The sequence below is a fragment of the Berghia stephanieae genome, chromosome 5 (assembly GCF_034508935.2).
Source record: "Berghia stephanieae isolate SIO BIC M18660-M18661 chromosome 5, UCSD_Bste_1.3, whole genome shotgun sequence".
NCBI lineage: Eukaryota > Metazoa > Mollusca > Gastropoda > Nudibranchia > Aeolidiidae > Berghia > Berghia stephanieae.
Genome location: NC_088364.1, coordinates 26,037,174 through 26,056,766, shown reverse-complemented (window position 1 = coordinate 26,056,766; position 19,593 = coordinate 26,037,174). Strand labels below are relative to the sequence as shown.

The 19,593-nt window shown below is 42.1% G+C and overlaps 1 protein-coding gene across 5 annotated transcripts in view; it reads right to left on the bottom strand.

The window, feature by feature from the left end:
- The window catches only part of LOC144972668 (caspase-3-like), a 39,305-nt gene extending 24,801 nt beyond the window's left edge, over nt 1–14,504 (bottom strand). Inside the window, exons 1-4 of one of the 5 annotated variants that reach the window (XM_078914152.1) lie at nt 14,481–14,504; nt 8,725–8,798; nt 2,193–2,279; nt 892–1,127 (exon numbers count right to left, since the gene is read on the bottom strand). In XM_078914152.1, the coding sequence (XP_078770278.1) occupies nt 892–1,127; nt 2,193–2,275 (319 nt within the window). In that variant the 5' untranslated portion in view covers nt 2,276–2,279; nt 8,725–8,798; nt 14,481–14,504. Of the gene's footprint in view, nt 1–891; nt 1,128–2,192; nt 2,280–8,187; nt 8,274–8,425; nt 8,567–8,724; nt 8,912–14,480 lie in introns of those variants that run through there. The other 4 variants (XM_078914155.1, XM_078914153.1, XM_078914156.1 and 1 more) reach the window with 4 other exon arrangements.
- Between the last annotated feature and the right edge of the window lie 5,089 nt (nt 14,505–19,593).

Sequence of the window (19,593 nt, the reverse complement as noted above, 5' to 3'; positions counted from 1 at the left end):
TTTGACAGGCAACAGATCATTACATCAATGACATATGGGTCAACAAGAAATTCGTTCAAGTGGGTAATGTTAAGGCTCATTTGGCAAAGTATGGCCTCAGGACAAAAGACCCAGTTTCTTTAAATGATGTTCGTGTGTTAGGGTTACAATTGTTTACTCATGGCTCGAAGCAAAAACGGAAGAGAGATTCAGTGTTCATATTCGATGACAAAATCACAAAAAGAGAGGTTTTTAGTGTTAGGGAAGGTGATCAGTCACTACCCAGTGGGAGGTTGATGAGAGTAGAGTGCAGTTTTGTAAAAAGACTGACAAAGGACACGAGTTGGGACAAAGTAGTGTCACAGCATGATGACAATCTTGCCAGAGAAATCCTGAACAAGGTGTCTTGTCATGAGCCTGTTGCCAGAAGGTGGATCGCAGATGAAGGAGATGAAAGCAAAGTCTGATGTGATGCGAGTACAGATTTCTGGGGAGATTGTGGAGGATGCTGCATCGTTGAGAATGGAGGATGGGTTTCACATCAATGAAGCAGAACTGGAAGTATAATGTTAAAAGGAATGAGTCTAGCTTTGAAGCGGGGAAAAACAAATCTCAAAATCATGACTGATAATGACTATCCAACCACCCACCATTTTCTATGTCCCACACATTTTCCTTGAATTTTGATATGTCAACATAGCTTAAAGTTAACAAACTTTTGCAGTCCCAAGGTGGTGATTTGTCTTGATTAGTCAAGGCCTGTCCCGAATGGGGGAAAATTCCACTCCCTGAGATTTTGTCTCAATTTGCCTGGTTTCCCTAATAGAGAAGTTGCTGATTTCAAGGACCCAAATAATATAGATTTGTTAAATAAGACCAATTACCATTGATTGAGACTCAACGAAAACCTACCTTCTTCCAAGAATCTTTCAATTTCTGCACAACTCTTGTTTCTTTCATAACGAATTTCCTCAAAACCTAAAGTGTTAAACATGGAGTATAATTTATCAGAATCAGCGGCAGACCCCTTTCGATTTTTGAACGATGAATCAAACTCTCTATTGTCAATGATGATTGCTATTCCACCACCATTTGGGTATCTTTTCACACTGGACTCTGGCAATGGTACTCCAGAAGATTCACCTGATCTGTGAGTGAAAAATAGCTCAAATTTAAAATTAAAGTACCTGCTGTCAAATGTGTTTGTAAACTTTTTAGGAGATAAATGCAAGGACAAAACTAAATGTAATTAACAAAAATCAAAGAAACTCAAAGTGAAAGGCGTTTTTGCATCGAGTGATAATATAAAATTCTTAAAAGTTCATGCTTTAATGTTTCAAATGATTCCTCTACACATGCACTTAATGAATCTTCACCTTTTATCAAGTACTGAATTTATTGTAACTGTAATCAACAGCGTTTGCTTTTTTTATGATGCACCAATTCATTTATGAATCCTTTGAAACTATTAAGAATAAAGTGATTTTGCCATTTTAAATATTATTATTCAAAAAAATGATTGCGAGTCAACTGTAATAATAACAATAATAACAATAACAATAATAATAACAATAATAACAATAATTAATAATTAATAATTAATAATAATAATAATAATAATTTAATAATAATAATAATAACAATAATAATAACAATAATAATAACAATAATAATAGAAGAAGAAGAAAAAGATGAAGTAATAATAATAAATAATAATAAATAATAATATAATAATAATAATAATAATAATATAATAATAATAATAATAATAATAATAATAATAATAATAATAATAATATAATAATAATAATATAATAATAATAATAATAATAATAATAATAATATGATAATATGATATGAATGATGATGATGATGATAGATGATATGATGAATGAAGATGAAGATGAAAGATGAAGATGAAGAATGAAAAGATAGAAGAAGAAGATAGAAGAAGAAGAAGAAAGAATGAAGAAGAAGAGATGAAGAAGAAGATGAAGAAGAAGATGAAGAAGAAGAATGAAGAAGAAGAAGAAGAAGAAGAAAGAAGAAGAAAGAAGAAGAAGAAGAAGAAGAAAAAAGAAGAAAAAGAAAGAAGAAAAAGAAGAAGAAAAGAAGAAGAAGAAGAAGAAGAAGAAGAAGAAGAAGAAGAAGAAGAAGAAGAAGAAGAAGAAGAAGAAGAAGAAGAAGAAGAAGAAGAAGAAGAAATAACCTACCCTACTTCTAGTCTTGGCAGAACGCTTGGGTTGTTTGAATCCTCATCTGGCTGAATACCATTTCCACTCTTGGTTGCCATCATATACCTTATATATATATATATATATATATATATATATATATATATATATATATATATATATATATATATATATATAAATATACAAAATAAATGCCAAATCCTAACTTTGCCTAATTGTGTGTGTAATATATATATAATCAGGGGTGAGAATGACTGGTCACAAAAAAGGAGGACATTTTTCATCGTGAAGAAAATGACCCATCCATGCGACCATAATCTATAAATTTGAATTTCACTAAAATTCACTGAGATGGGATCCAAAATTTGTCTCGCAGCAATTTCTAACACGACTTGGTGGAATTTTAAAAGTTGAAAAGTGTAATTACAACATTTGGTGTGGTTGTAGTAAGGATGATGATGTTAAGGTAGTTGTAGTAGTAGTAGTGGTCATATGGATGACTGTGTGGTGGTGGTTGTAGTAGCTGTGGTAGGAATGATGATGTGGTGGTAGTTGTAGTGGTAGTGGTGGTAGGGATGATGTTGTGCTGGTTGTAGTGGTAGTGGAGGTAGGGATGATGTGGTGTTATTTGTAGTAGTAGTGGTGCTAGGGATGATGGTGTGGTGGTGGTGAACCTTATGAATTCTATATTTTAAAATAGAAGAAAAGAGAAATAAAAAGAAAGGCAAAGGGAAAGAGGGAAAAGAGAGAGAGAGAGAGAGAGAGAGAGAGAGAGAGAGAGAGAGAGAGAGAGAGAGAGAGAGAGAGAGAGAGAGAGAGAGAGAGAGAGAGAGAGAGAGATTAAAAAGGCAACAGGTACCGACAACAGAGAAAAAAAAATCCGACCCATTTGTCTCATCCACGAGTTGAGAGGGAGACTTAATACACGAGAATAAGAGAGAGAGAGAGAGAGAGAGAGAGAGAGAGAGAGAGAGAGAGAGAGAGAAGAGAGAAGAGAGAGGAGAAGGCAACAGGTACCGACACAGAGAAAAATCCAGACCATTTGTCTCTCCCCTTCTCCTTCAACTATCAACGAGCTAGTAAGAAGAAACCACTGAGTAGTCTGTGTCACTGTAATTGGCCATCGTTCCGAACGAACAAAAAACGGACATGCTCACCCAATCTTTCACGAGACTGAACACGGTGTCAAAAAGAACATGCATGGTGATTGTGTTGTGGATTTGGGAAATTTTTGCCACGCATATATAACGGGACTCAAACAATTTTAACCAAGACTGAACAAGGTGAAATTGAATGTATGTGATTGGGCGTTGAGGAAAACTTTTGCCACGGATATATTAATAATCTCAAATCATGTTTATTATCAAACAAATTTAAAAAGAATATGTATGTATCAAAATACATTTACAGATTATATATATATAATATATATATATAATATATATATATATATATATAATATATATATATTATATATATTAATATATACACATATATATATATATATATATATATATATATATATATATATAATATATATATATAATATATATATATAATATATATTATATATATATAAGGCATCTTTCTGTCTCAAGAGACGATGGTTTGCGCCCTGTATGGCTTTAGTCTCATCAGTCTTGTTGAGCAACGACGGGTGTGACTCAGCAGACCAATCCTTGCATGGCAGTCTATACCACAGTTGTTGCACGTAGTTTGACTGTGTGTTTGGTATTTGGATCTGCTGCCTCTCTTTCCTCCTTGCTCTCCTCTCCTCAAACTTCTTTCTCCTCTCCTCACCCCTCTTACTCCCTCCATCACTGCATATCTCCAGCTGCTGCAGTCGTCAGCAAGTGACTCCCATGTGTTTGAGTCGATGCCTGTCAATTTCATGTCTCGTTTGCAGACATCATAGAAGTTCAGATATGGACGGCCAGTTGATCGCCGTCCAGAAGCTAGTTCACCGTACATGATGTCTTTGGGTATGCGTCCATCATCCATCCTGTGTACGTGACCAAGCCATCGCAAACGTCGCTGGCAGAGCATGAGATCCATACTGAGGGAGTTCGCTCTTTCTCGCACTGCATTGTTAGTGAGTCTGTCCTGCCACCTGATGCTGAGAATTCGTCGTAGACAGCTAATGTGGAAGTTTTCCAGGCAGTTCTCCTGTCTGGCATATGTTGTCCAGGATTCACTGCCATACAGTAGGCTACTGAGTACACATGCCTGGTATACTCTTGAGTTTGGTGTTCAAAGTGAGTTGGTTGTTGGTCCACATTCTCTCTTGCTCAGTTGTGCCACGACAGTGGCAGCTTTGGCGATGCGCTTGTCTAATTCTGCATCAAGTGAGAGGTTGCTGGTGATGGTTGTGCCCAGGTATGTGAAGTGATCAGTGACTTCTAGCTCCCCGTTGTCAATGTAAATTGATGGTATAGAGTGGACATCCTGACACATTACATTTGTTTTCTTGATGCTGATTGTCAGCCCGAATTCCCTGCATGCGTGGGAAAACCTGTCCATCAGCCGCTGAAGGTCTTCCTCGGTATGCGCGCATAGAGCTGCATCATCTGCAAATGGCATTTCCCTTAGGAGGACTGTGCGGACCTTGGTCTTTGCTCTCAGCCGTGCCAGATTGAACAGCTTCCCATCACTTCTGATGTGTAAGTGGATTCCTTCTGGGGACTGTTTGAATGCAAACTTCAGCAGTAAGGAGAAAAATATACCAAACAAAGTCGGTGCGAGGATACAGCCTTGTTTCACGCCGCTGCGCATGGGGAAGAGTTCAGAGGCTCCACCGTCGTAGCTGATGGTGCCCTTCATGTCGTTGTGGAAGGAGGCAATGATGCTAAGCTGCTGAGGAGGACAGCCAATCTTCTTTAGCAGCTGGAAAAGGCCCTTCCTGCTAACAAGGTCAAATGCCTTTGTCAGGTCAATAAATGCAATGTAGAGGGGCTCTGCTGTTCTCTGCAATTCTCCTGAAGCTGATGTACTGAGAAGATCATGTCCACTGAAGCCACACTGCGACTCTAGGTAGATACTTTCAGCGAGGACTTGCAGTCGAGCGAGGACAACGCGCGCAAAGACTTTACCCACAATGCTCAGTAGAGAGATTCCCCTATAGTTATTACAGTCACTATGGTCTCCCTTGTTTTTTTTTAGAGGGTGATAATCTTGGCGTCACGCATATCCTGGGGTACCTTGCCTTCTCTCCAGCAAAGACACAGGAGTTTATGTAGTGGTTCCAAGGGGGCTGACTTTACACATTTGATGATTTCGGGTGGAATGTTGTCGTCACCGGGTGCTCTGCCACAGGCCAGAGCATCAATTGCTTTGCTTAGCTCCTCCATAATTGGTTCTGCGTCTAGTTCTTCCAGTACTGGCAGTTCTTCATTTGCGTCTAACGCTTTTTGGGTGACAGAGTTTTCTCTGGCGTAGAGTTCCAAGTAGTGCTCTACCCATTTTCCCATCTGCTTGTCCTTGTCTGTGATGGCTTCCCTGTCTTTGATTTAATAGGCGCAGTTTTCTTTGTAGATTTGCCTGTCGCCTGTTTGATGCCCTCATACATGGGCCTTATGTTGCCACTGTCAGACGCTTGCTGGATGTTGTCCAACAACTGAAGCCAGTAGTCGTTGGCGCAATGTTGTGCTGTTTGTTGTGCTTTGCTGCGTGCAGCTCGCAACGCCTGTGGGTTCCTCGGACTTGGTTCATGTTTATAGCTGACAAGTGCGCTGCGCTTGGCATCAATGACTGCTCCATCTCAGTAATACTGGCTTCAACAGTGATGATACTCACAAAAAGTCAAAAAGGAGGAAAAGTCTCGGAAAAACGGAAAACTCACCAAGAACATTCTTGCACCACAGGAAAGTAGGCAGGATGACTTCTTTTGAGTACAATTTTAAAACGCCCGGAGTCCAGTAAAAGGAGGAAATTTATATATATATATTTTTTTTTTTAAAAAAAGGAGGTATTTTTTAAAGATTTATTATATTAAAAAAACAGTAAAAGGAGGAAATGAAGGAAATATCCGCGGATCGAGGATCTGAGGAGGAAAACCGAGGAAAGGAAAGAAAACCGCGGAAAAGTATCATCACTGCTTCAAACCAATCATTATCTTGCGCTCCTTTTGCCGTATGTCAGAACTGCAGTGCTGTAAATGGCGTTTCTAAGAGAGTTCCAGCTGTCCTGTGCATTTCATTCTGCTTTTCTATGAGCTGTGTTGAGAGTCTTCTCAAGTTGCTCGTTGAACTCTATATTCTTTTCCCAATAAGCTGTCTTGCTGATGTTGATCCTGGGCTGGCCCTTTCTCTTTGAGTGATGAAGTTTCTTTGGTGTCAGTTTCACCCTTGTGGCAACAAAGGAGTGATCGGTGTCGCAATCAGCGCTTTGATAGGACCTGGTGTTGCAAACATTGTTTAAAGAATCGCACTTAGTGATGATCATGTCCAGCTGATGCCAGTGTTTTGACCTTGGATGTCTCCATGACACCTTGTGACATGCCTTGTTCTGAAAGTAGGTGTTCGTCACGCATAGCAGCAGAGTTCAAGAAGCCTCTGACAATTCTCATTCATCTTTCCTATGCCGTGGTGCCCCAAAGTGCTTGGCCATGATTCTTTGTCAGCACCAACTTGCGCGTTAAAGTCGCAAAGAAGGTAGATGTGCTCCACTTCTGGGATATTGTTGACAATGGCGTCTAATGACTCATAGAATTGGTCCTTTACTTCAACTGAAGCTTGCAGTGTTGGGATGTAGACGCAAACAAGGTTCACCGAGCCCTGCATGGATGACATGCGCAGCTTTAAAATTCTCTCGGTGCCGTCTGTTGGCGGTTCGATCATAGGAAGCAATGTATGGCATACTGCAAATCCAACACCGTGCTCCCTCATGTCTTCTGTGCCTTTTCCTTGCCAGAATAATGTAAAGTGTTCCTCCTTCAGGGATCCACTCTCTGGGAGTCGCGTTTCCTGCAAGGCTACTATGTCGATGTTCAGTCTGTTAAGTTCACGATCAATTACTGCTGTTTTTCAAGCATCGTCCACGGCCTGAAGGTCATCTGTCAGTCCTGAGTGCATAGTTCTTACATTCCGGCTTGCTAATCGAAGAGCTGGGGACTTCGTTTTCTTTTTCATTTGCTTGCCTGGTACACAGTTTAACGATCCACTTGTCAAGCTTGCAAGCTCTAAGCTCCAGGCACCCTCTGAAGCAGGCAGATCGTGGCGGGTCAACACCTTTCTGGCTGGGGGCTGCCCAGCTTGGGCTTGGGCTTCAGAATTCTTCTGGGGGTCTGGTACTTCAGTATTGTCTTTGTCTAGAACAGTGTCAAGGTTTAGAATTTGGAGGTGTCCTAGAAATCTAACTTGCCATAGTTCGAATATTCGTTCATCACCATTAAAAATGAGTCTGTATCTTGGCATCCTGGGCTCATAACCTGTTGATTGTTGCCGTGATAGAGGCTCTTCATATGTCATGATTTACTGGCTAAATAATCTTGAGGATGATGGTGGATACTATGGTATAGAGATAGAATGTACACAAAGGCCTTGTTAATAGTTTCGATATAACAGGAAGGATGATTTTCTTGAAAATAATATGATAAACTGAACTCTGTGGAGAAGAGGCATGAACTAATGTTATATAATGTAGTGAATGGTTACGTAAAAATGGGAAAAAAGGTAAGTGTTGGTAACTGTGAAAAGACTTATAAAAATTAAGAACAAATGCCAACGAGTGCCGACTCGATCCTTTCCACAACAATTGACAAGGAATGTATTATTGGAGGAAAGTGACGAGATTCGAGAATCGTATGCCCGCAAATCAAGGGTCAACTGAAATCACCACGAGTAGCTGAAGAGTTCCAATTTGACACCTTGGCAGTTGATGAACCGTCAACTACCACTTAGCCATCTGGACACCTGTGTCAGGACTCGGGAAATTAGAGAAACAAGATTTGGTGTTGAAAATGGACACGACACAATCACAAAGTACCTAGTCTAATCAACGATAGTCGATCTCGTACCTTATCATTGAGACCAAAATCAAGATGACAATAAAATTGATATAACAAACAGCAATTATTCAGAGCCGGAGGCCTTCCGAAAGCTCCTACATTCCCAGTATTCTTATTTTTTATAATGTTCTAGTAGGGGGTTTGGGAGGGGGGAAACTTTTTTTTTTTTTTAATTTAAAGTCTCCCCCCTCCCAAACCCCACGAGAACATTATTCATTATTTTTAAAAAGTTTTCCTCGTCTCAAACCTCCTACTAGAACAAGAATACTGGGGATGTAGCAGCTTTCGGAAGGCCTCCCTTCAGAGCAATAATATTAATTTTGTACAATATATTATATAAATCTACTTCCCGGTCCGTGGCAATTGTCGTTTGTCGCAAATTGCCATGGCTCGGTGACCGTGGCCGTGGCCGATTTGCCAAAGTCAGAGTCGGGGGTCCATTCGATTGAATAAAAATAAATAAAACTCCAAACAAAATTGTTGTTCACATTATTTTTCCCTCTTATAGTATGGCGTGCGATGTGAGAGCTTAATCATAATACCTACCGTAAATTAAACTTTAGTTAAGTCTTGAATCTTCGTGCGATCGGCTAGTAGGAAACTCTGATTCACTGAATACTAGTGTTGGGTTATTTGATCGCTTTTACTCGATCGACGACCGAGCGCCAAGCCACGAGTCAGTGCTCGATCTCAATGCCGGAAGAGCGAGTCAGTAAAACGATCACTCGATCGCAAAACGATCAAGCGGGTTGTGAGCTTGAGACGATCTTGACACGTGAGACGAGCTTGAGACGATCAGGATTCGAGCGAGCGGAGGGGTAACGAGTGTTTCGAATCATTTCAAATTCAAACGATCACAGTTTGCCATCCGATACCAATCGCCAATGTTTGCACACGGTAGTCTGTGGTTCTTCCACAGCCCTCACTCCTTATCAGATGTTAGTGTGTCTGGGTGGCAGGGAAATTCGTATAGGTGTATCACGCGTGTGTGACAAGACTTCATTAAACCTACTAAAGTTTGACTATCACACACACACACACACACACACACACACACACACTAAGGCTATTTCTATGACACACACGCATCCCTCTATCAATGAACACTCCTACAGTAGTGCGGCTATGTGGTCTAGTCATGACGTAACTATAGGTAGTACTCTAGTCGACCATGGGTCTCTTGCATTATAATGGTCTAGTGGTATGACACCCGCTTTGGGATCGGAAAGTCCTGGGTTCGAGCCTCGCGCTCGGTGCATAGTTGAGTCTTTGGACAAGGCTCTTTACTCACATTCTCTCACCGTACTCAGGTGTAAAATGAGTACCTGGCCGTTAACAGCGTTGTCTTTGTCTGAAAAATTGTAATATCGCCTAACAGGCGGCATGTCCCGTCCTACATATTAAATGTTGCTGTTGACCGGGGACCCCTTTACAAAGCGCTTTTATCACATTTAGTGGATATTGTAAAGCTCAATTTTTTAAAGTAAAACATTAGCTTTGAATATGGAATGTTTCAATTTTAGATGCCTGTGTATTCTTTGTTAGTTCCCATCATCATCATCATCATCATCATCATCATCATCATCATCATCATCAGGGGCAGCGGTACGGTCTTTGGTTGGCACCCGAAAGGTACCGAGTTCGATCACCCGCCGCTGAGTGGTCTTGAGCAAGTCACTTTGCCCTAACTAAATTTGCGGCGCTGCACTGCGGCTATCGCTTGGGTTATTCCAGTCTTCCCTTAGAATAGACCCGAAAGACGAATCTCCCCTATGGATGAATAAAGGGAATTATGTTTAATTTTTTTATCATCACCATCATATCAGCGGGATCATCATCATCACCACCACCACCACCACCACCCTAATAATAATGGATAAAATAATAATCAACACATTTCAATGTAATAATCAATCTAAAATCAATCAGTGCTCCTAAAAGACCCTTTGATTTCTTTGTCTAATTCGTTCCATACTTTTGGAGTCCCGACAAAGAAAGCTTTTCAGCTAACTATAGTTTATATATGGAAATATTAATCAGTCGTTTATATTGGAATCGGAGTTGTCTAGCAGGTGTATTAGTTCAAAGCGCATTTCCAGGATTTACCATGCTCAATGAACTTCACAATATTTAATTTAATTTATTCCTCCGGCACGCCATATCGACCATACATCCATTTCGTACAGAAGGTACCGTTCGCTGTTTGGAGTCTTTTTGTATTAAAGCTCTTTACAATACCCGTCATTGCTTATAAGATAAGAATACATTCACACCTGAGTCAAGTGCCTTACACACGGACTTAACGTCTGGATCACAATTTTCAACAATCACTGTCACTCATCCGGCCATTGACAAGGCTTGATTTTCTGACAAGAGACACCGTACCACTGAGCGACCGAACAAATAATCACCATCTGCGCCATCGTCATCATCATCATCATTATCATCATCCTCATCACAGCCGTAACAGCCAGCAAAACCACAATCATCATCTTCGGGTCCGGTCTATCCGTGTTGGGGGTGGGGGTGGAACCTGCTAAGTATTTCATTTTTTAAACAGAAACACGATAATCATCATCATCATCGTCATCCATTGTCGTCGGCATCGTTATCATCGTGTCCGGGCAATCCGTGTGTGTCTGGGTGTGGAACCTGCTAAATATTATTATTATCTACCTACCTAATAAAAACACACCATTCTTGTTCATTTATTTTTTAAATAATGAAATGAAAGGCACGACCTTTCCCGCACACACAAGAGGCGATGACGACCAGTGACAAATTATGGGCGGCCGACAACTTTTGGCGCGACATAAATATGAAATGTTGAGGTGACAGCGGGATGATGGTGGTGGGAGGGGGGGGGGGGGGTCTCAACCCTTCACCATCGACAACTGTTTGATGGCGTGTGTGTGTGTGTGTGTGTGTGTGTGTGTGTGTATGTGTGTGTGATGCGACGAACGATCATAATCAAGGCTGCCAGACAGCCAGATTTCTTCTTGCCCAAGTAGTCAAATAGACCCCAAATAGCCAAACACCACAAGCATTCTGACTCCCTTGAAAAACTCATTGGTTTTGATTAACAAAACAATCGACTACAGTTGGATAAACTTATCTTTTCATTTTTTTAAAATAAAAGATTTTTTAAAAAAATGAATAATAATAGAAAAGCGTTTCTTAGTAACCAATTTTGAACTTGGCCATCTGGCAGCCCCTATCATAACCAGCTGCAGTCAAGCCAGCCACAGACATAAGAGAGGGAGGGGTATGTGAAGTTTCCTGTGGCAAAACGAGTTGCTCGTGTTTTTTTTTTCAAACGAATCACTGCTCGATGACGTCACTGACTCGAAACCCGCCCGAAACCCGCTCGATTTTAGATGACTCGATCGAAAACCCGCTCGATTTGATCGTTTCAAACTCGACCCAGCACTACTGAATACTAGTGTTGGGTTATTTGATCGCTTTTACTCGATCGACGACCGAGCGCCAAGCCACGAGTCAGTGCTCGATCTCAATGCCGGAAGAGCGAGTTAGTAAAACGATCACTCGATCGTAAAACGATCAGGCGGGTTGTGAGCTTGAGACGATCTTGACACGTGAGACGAGCTTGAGACGATCAGGATTCGAGCGAGCGGAGGGGTAACGAGTGTTTCGAATCATTTCAAATTCAAACGATCACAGTTTGCCATCCGATACCAATCGCCAATGTTTGCACACGGTAGTCTGTGGTTCTTCCACAGCCCTCACTCCTTGTCAGATGTTAGTGTGTCTGGGTGGCAGTGGCAGGGAAAATCGGTGTATCACGCGTGTGTGACAAGACTTCATTAAACCTACTAAAGTTTGACTATCACACACACACACACACATACACAACACACACACACACACACACACTAAGGCTATTTCTATGACACACACGCATCCCTCTATCAATGAACACTCCTACAGTAGTGCGGCTATGTGGTCTAGTCATGACGTAACTATAGGTAGTACTCTAGTCGACCATGGATCTCGTGCATTATAATGGTCTAGTGGTATGACACCCGCTTTGGGATCGGAAAGTCCTGGGTTCAAGCCTCGCGCTCGGTGCATAGTTGAGTCTTTGGACAAGGCTCTTTACTCACATTCTCTCACCGTACTCAGGTGTAAAATGAGTACCTGGCCGTTAACAGCGTTGTCTTTGTCTGAAAAATTGTAATATCGCCTAACAGGCGGCATGTCCCGTCCTTCATATTAAATGTTGCTGTTGACCGGGGACCCCTTTACAAAGCGCTTTGATCACATTTAGTGGATATTGTAAAGCTCAATTTTTTAAAGTAAAACATTAGCTTTGAATATGGAATGTTTCAATTTTAGATGCCTGTGTATTCTTTGTTAGTTCCCATCATCATCATCATCATCATCATCATCATCATCATCATCATCATCAGGGGCAGCGGTACGGTCTTTGGTTGGCACCCGAAAGGTACCGAGTTCGATCACCCGCCGCTGAGTGGTCTTGAGCAAGTCACCTTGCCCTAACTAAATTTGCGGCGCTGCACTGCGGCTATCGCTTGGGTTATTCCAGTCTTCCCTTAGAATAGACCCGAAAGACGAATCTCCCCTATGGGATGAATAAAGGGAATTATGTTTAATTTTTTTATCATCACCATCATATCAGCGGGATCATCATCATCACCACCACCACCACCACCACCCTAATAATAATGGATAAAATAAATATCAACACATTTCAATGTAATAATCAATCTAAAATCAATCAGTGCTCCTAAAAGACCCTTTGATTTCTTTGTCTAATTCGTTCCATACTTTTGGAGTCCCGACAAAGAAAGATTTTCAGCTAACTATAGTTTATATATGGGAATATTAATCAGTCGTTTATATTGGAATCGGAGTTGTCTAGCAGGTGTATTAGTTCAAAGCGCATTTCCAAGGATTTACCATGCTCAATGAACTTCACAATATTTAATTTAATTTATTCCTCCGGCACGCCATATCGACCATACATCCATTTCGTACAGTAGGTACCGATCGCTGTTTGGAGTCTTTTTGTATTAAAGCTCTTTACAATACCCGTCATTGCTTATAAGATAAGAATACATTCACACCTGAGTCAAGTGCCTGACACACGGACTTAACGTCTGGATCACAATTTTTAACAATCACTGTCACTCATCCGGCCATTGACAAGGCTTGATTTTGTGACAAGAGACACCGTACCACTGAGCGACCGAACAAATAATCACCATCTGCGCCATCGTCATCATCATCATCATCATCATCATCATTATCATCATCCTCATCACAGCCGTAACAGCCAGCAAAACCACAATCATCATCTTCGGGTCCGGTCTATCCGTGTGGGGGGTGGGGGTGGAACCTGCTAAAGTATTTCATTTTTTAAACAGAAACACGAGAATCATCATCATCATCATCATCATCGTCATCCATTGTCGTCGGCATCGTTATCATCGTGTCCGGGCAATCCGTGGGTGTCTGGGTGTGGAACCTGCTAAATATTATTATTATCTACCTACCTAATAAAAAACACACCATCCTTGTTCATTTATTTTTCAAATAATGAAATGAAAGGCACGACCTTTCCCGCACACACAAGAGGCGATGACGACCAGTGACAAATTATGGGAGGTGGGGGCGGCCGACAACTTTTGGCGCGACATAAATATGAAATGTTAAGGTGACAGCGGGATGATGGTGGTGGGAGGGGGGGGGGGGGGAGGTCTCAACCCTTCACTATCAACAACTGTTTGATGGCGTGTGTGTGTGTGTGTGTGTGTGTGTGTGTGTGTGTGTGATGCGACGAACGATCATAATCAAGGCTGCCAGACAGCCAGATTTCTTCTTGCCCAAGTAGTCAAATAGACCCCAAATAGCCAAACACCACAAGCATTCTGACTCCCTTGAAAAACTCATTTGTTTTGATTAACAAAACAATCGACTACAGTTGGATAAACTTATCTTTTCATTTTTTTTAAATAAAAGATTTTTTTAAAAATGAATAATAATAGAAAAGCGTTTCTTAGTAACCAATTTTGAACTTGGCCATCTGGCAGCCCCCATCATAACCAGCTGCAGACTGCAGTCAAGCCAGCCACAGACATAAGAGAGGGAGGGGTATGTGAAGTTTCCTGTGGCAAACGAGTTACTCGTGTTTTTTTTTTTTCAAACGAATCACTGCTCGATGACGTCACTGACTCGAAACCCGCCCGAAACCGACTCGATTTTAGAGGACTCGATCGAAAACCCGCTCGATTTGATCGTTTCAAACTCGACTGAATACTGAATTCACTGAACGTGAAAGGTTGTGCAAAGTGCAAAGAGATACTTCCCGGAAGAAATTGTGTTTTCAGTCCACCAGTAGACTGAATACACAGCTGTGTATTCAGTCCACCGGAAATAAAAATATTTAAAAAGGACCAAATATCGTCGATACTTACCTCAATATTGACCACATTGATACTGAGCCTATTATAGGTTAGGCATCATCAAAAATGGACAGGCATAAAATTTATGGCAATTTGACGGCTTAATAATATCATTTACAGCGTTTTATTTACTCTGGGGAAGTCTTGAGAGTTGCTCGAAATCGGGAGCCCGAGATTCTTACCGTGGCTGTTAGATAGCCATTGGCCTGACCGATTTGGCCAAAATTGGCCACACAGAATAATGTTTCTGTAATTAATTAAAATTTAACATTTATATCTATTTTTCCTAGTCAGTTAGAATTTTTTGTGATTATCAAAACCGATGATTTTTTCCAAGGAGATCATAGTTTTGGTATTGTTTGCCCAAGGAAGGTTCTATTTGGCCACTTTTCACATCGATCACTGGCCTCGAGCTTGCCTGTTAAATGTTAAACATGCATGTTAAATGTCGTACAAACATTTCAAGTCACTAGGAATGGTGTCAACGTGTTGAAGTTGAAAATTAAACGTTTATTTGCCAAGGGAGTACCAAAAAAAATAAAAATAAATAAATGAAAAAAAAAAGAAAGAAAGAAAATATTATGCCTAGAAAGGAGCTTCAACGCCCAACCCACCCCACCCCTGTTAGTTACGCTATGCTAAATCAGCCGGCCACCTCGCCTTCTCGCGGTCAGTCAAACAGTTTAGCCCGTAAAATTATAATCTCTTCCGGTGGACTGAAAACACGACTGTGTATTCAGTCTACTGGTGGACTGGAAACACAGTTCCTTCCCGGAAATATTCCGGAAGCTGACCATCGTTATGGACGCTGTCGTTGAATCAAAATGAAAGCAGACGCGGAGCTCTTGATTTTCGCCATTTTTCGTCTTTCGCGAAACCACTATGGCCTCAACATCTCCCCTCGTGGATCTTTACCTTGCAGCTGGTGAGGGGGCTTGAGCCACACGGGAGGGCAAAGGTGTAAATCCCGGTTGACCGTCACGAGACCATCCCGGGTATCGAGCCAACGAGCCACATGAGCTGCTCGCCCCGGTGTGTGACTAAATTTGATCCAACCCGGTGCCCGAATAGCAGCCGTTATCCCGGGTGCCACACTACTATGTTCATGAAGGTTCCAAATCAGTTCAGTCAATGGCGAAGCCGTCTGCCGCCTAGCCAAATAATACCGCGTTCGTGTCGCCAGGGTCGTCGGCACGTTCCGAGAAAAAAGCAAGCGTCCCTCTACACAATCGATTCGCGGCCTGCCGATCGGAAAATGCGATGTCGGCCGGGGATAGCGACCTGATGCACGTATAGAGCAATATAATTAGGTGCCCCAAACGTAAACAAAGGTCTAGAAACACATGGCAAACCACATGTTCCTGTCTTGACAGCTCAAGTTCCAATATAAATCATAGAAAAAAAATAACGTTTAAAATTTGGCTGTTAGGTGGCAAAAGAAACACATATTCATAAATACTTGATCATGCACCAAATAATGTCTAGATATGGATATTTTATGGAACAAAAGGTACAATTTATCAAAAGTTACAGTCTATCTATTTTTAGACCAGAGCAAATTATTGCGCTGGTGTGAATAAAACGAGAATTATTCGGAGCCTGATTTTCAGAATAATTTAGTCTTATATTATTACTTCTGCAACTGTTAGATTTTATGTAAACATATTTTCAATACTGAAAGTGTATTGCCTAAAACTCAAACTACAAAATTGGGAGTAAATGTTTCCGGTCCCTCACGAAAATCACTAGCAACTTGTTATTGTTTACGTTTGGGGCACCTAATTATACTGCTCTATTGTCCCTGAATATCGAGAGCCAGAATATGGCGAAAAATGAGCTTTCATCAAAGCTACTGGCCGCCCATAGCGTAGACATCCTCCTGTTACAGGACACCCACCTTTACTCAGGCGCACAATCTTCCCGATTCTGGATCCCAGGCTATACGGTGGTCCAACGCGAGGACACTTCGAAGCTCAAAGGAGGGGTTAGCGTTTACGCTAAAGAGCCAACGAAGGTAAGGGTCATAGAGAGCGTAACGGACGGCAATGGGGTGAACCGAATTTCCGTGGAAGTAGGTGGACTGTGTTTGCATAATATCTACAAACCACCGAGATCGACTTGGACTACGCCACCGGTACCGGTGGTCAGCCATCCTTCCATCTGTCTGGGAGACTTTAATAGCCACCATCACGAATGGAGCTACCGAGACTGCAACGAGGCAGGAAGACAACTCCGCTCATGGATGGACTGTAATGATCTACACATAGTGTACGATCCTACAGCCAAGGGTACCTTCGGTGGTACCCGCCATAAGAAGGAGTATACTCCAGACCTCACCCTCGTTGCGAACAGTGAACCGCTGCAGGCTAGGACTACATAATAATATAGATATCGCTGGTTGCAGGTGAAGCGAACAGTCCTCGGGGACTTTCCGCATCGCCAGCACAGGCCGGTTCTTGTCACAGCGGGGTGACAATACCGAGGGTGCAGTCTCTCCCACTTTGCAGATGGAACTTCAGAAAGGCTGACTGGGAGGAATTCAGTTCCTATATCGAGCAGGTTTGCCCTGCCATTACTCCCAAGTCCAAGAATATAACCAGATTTAGCAGGCTACTGGTTAAGAGCGCTCAGCGTTCTATTTCACGGGGCAAACGGAAATTATACACCCCTTGCTGGACAGCAGTGTCGGAAAAGCTGTACAAAGAGTACCAGCAGACCCAGTCCCAGGACGTAGCCACTGGCGGTCGGTCTATTGAGCGAAGTTGTTTGTGCCGCCCTATATTTTTCAAATTTAGCAGATACTGCTTTTCGTCTCAGTTTTTGCATATGCTGCTTTTCGTTAACACTCGCGCATCTCTCCTCGAGCCGTGATAGTTACATACTATACGAAGGTTGTGCATCATCACAGACGGCTCTCTTTTTCTTGTTGCCCCACGCGATGCGAGATGACGTGCGACAATGAGCTGAGGGTGGGGTATGGGGGCTACCATGAGCCAAAAAGTCAACAGGCCGCCCAAGTATTTTATATAAAAGACTGTTTTCTTCTGTTTTAAAACTAAGGTTATCCACCTCCCCCCCCACAAACAACGGATACTCTTTACTGCTAAAATAACTGGGTCAGGCCGGCAAATTTAGTTTTGCACACCTTGGGGTCTGACTTGGGAGAAATCAAAACCATATCAGTTTTATCATTGGAAGAACAGGTTTGTTGTAATCAAAACATACGGATGAAGAAAATGTCAATAAATATAGGCTTTATTGCTATTCGTTTTTCTCAAATAGATTTTAATCATCAATACGAATATTTCACAAATCATTCACCGAGTAGAGCCCCATGATTCTATAAATAAGAATCCCAGTCCATTAACCCGACACCGACAAACAGAGCAGTCCAACGTGTAGTTACCTATGTTATTGTCTTTGGAGTAGATAAGTAGTGTATTGAGGTTGGGTTTTCTATCCGTCTATTAATGACTGTTATCACCGTTGATATTCAAAGGAAGAAATTTTATATGGCAGTCTAATTGCTGTTGTCATGTTGTTCTTTTTTAAAAAATGATATTCACAAATCTCAATGCACAGACGTGCAATACCAATACAACTATGAAAGGATCCATAGACTTCAATGATCGAGTGATTTACAATTTTTTTTCTCTAGAGGAAGGTCGACAAATAGACCTCTTTTACATTATTATATGTCCATCGTAAATGCCAATTACGTGAGTACATCTCTTTAAAATTCAAACCATACATGCCCCCCCCCCCCCCCCCTTTTACACACAATATACAAACATTCTAAAAAATAAACCCACTAGAACATTGATATTGCGCAATATCCACTGAGTGAGCTCAAGACACTTAAAAAGGGTTCCTAAGCCAATAGCAACATGAAGACGAGACATGATGTCTTTTGGGCGAGATAACATTTTCCTCCAACACTGTTTCCGGTCAGGTACTCATTTTACACCTGACTACGGTGAGAGAATGTTTTCGATTCATGCCGCCTTAAATAAACAGCCAGCAACCGCCCCTGGACGTAGCCGATAGACTACTTCAGTCTCTGGCAGAGGGAAGGAAGCAACGGTGGCAGGAGACCGTGGAAAGTCTCGACTTTACACACTCCAGCCGCCACGCTTGGCGTCTGATAAAGAAATTGGACCCGGACCGGAATTACGCGAAGGCTGCACCGGAGTGTGAGGCAGACACAATTGCCAAGAACATTAAGAACCGTAACAAACGGGTCCCTAATCAGGCTTTTGAGCGCGGTGTCCGCAAGGCGTACCGTACGATTTTGGACTCGTTACCTGCGGAGGAGTCGGACTGGACGGCCCCGTTCAGTTCCCGAGAAGTGGGTACAGCCATTAGCGATGTGATGAACGGCAAAGCAGCAGGGATAGATGGTGTATATCCCGATATGGTGACGCATCTGGGCCCCAGGGCACGGGCCTGGCTGGCAGAGGCAATGTCCGACGTCCTTGCAAAAGGAAAGCTCCCACAAGTGTGGAAGCATGCGAAGATCATTGCCATCCTGAAGCCCGGGAAACCGGCGAAGGAGGCCGACAGTTACAGACCCATATCTCTACTGAGCTGTCTTTACAAATTGTTGGAGAGTATTCTATTAAACCTATGGGGGCTGGTCCTAGACGCTGCCCTGCCACCCGAGCAGGCGGGCTTCAGGGAAGGGAGGTGCACCACGGAACAGATCATTGCCCTTACAGAGCATATTGAGCACGGGTTCGAGAGAAAACAGCAAACAGGTGCTGTCTTTATAGACCTATCAGCGGCGTACGATACGGTCTGGTGCGAAGGGTTGATGCTCAAACTAGCAAAAATAAGGTGCAAAAAGACCTTGAAGTTGTTCTCTTCGATCTTATGGGAAAGGCAATTCCACGTCGCGCTGGGAGACGCCACGAGCAAAGTAAGGAAATTGAATAATGGGGCCCCTCAGGGGTCGGTACTTGCGCCAATG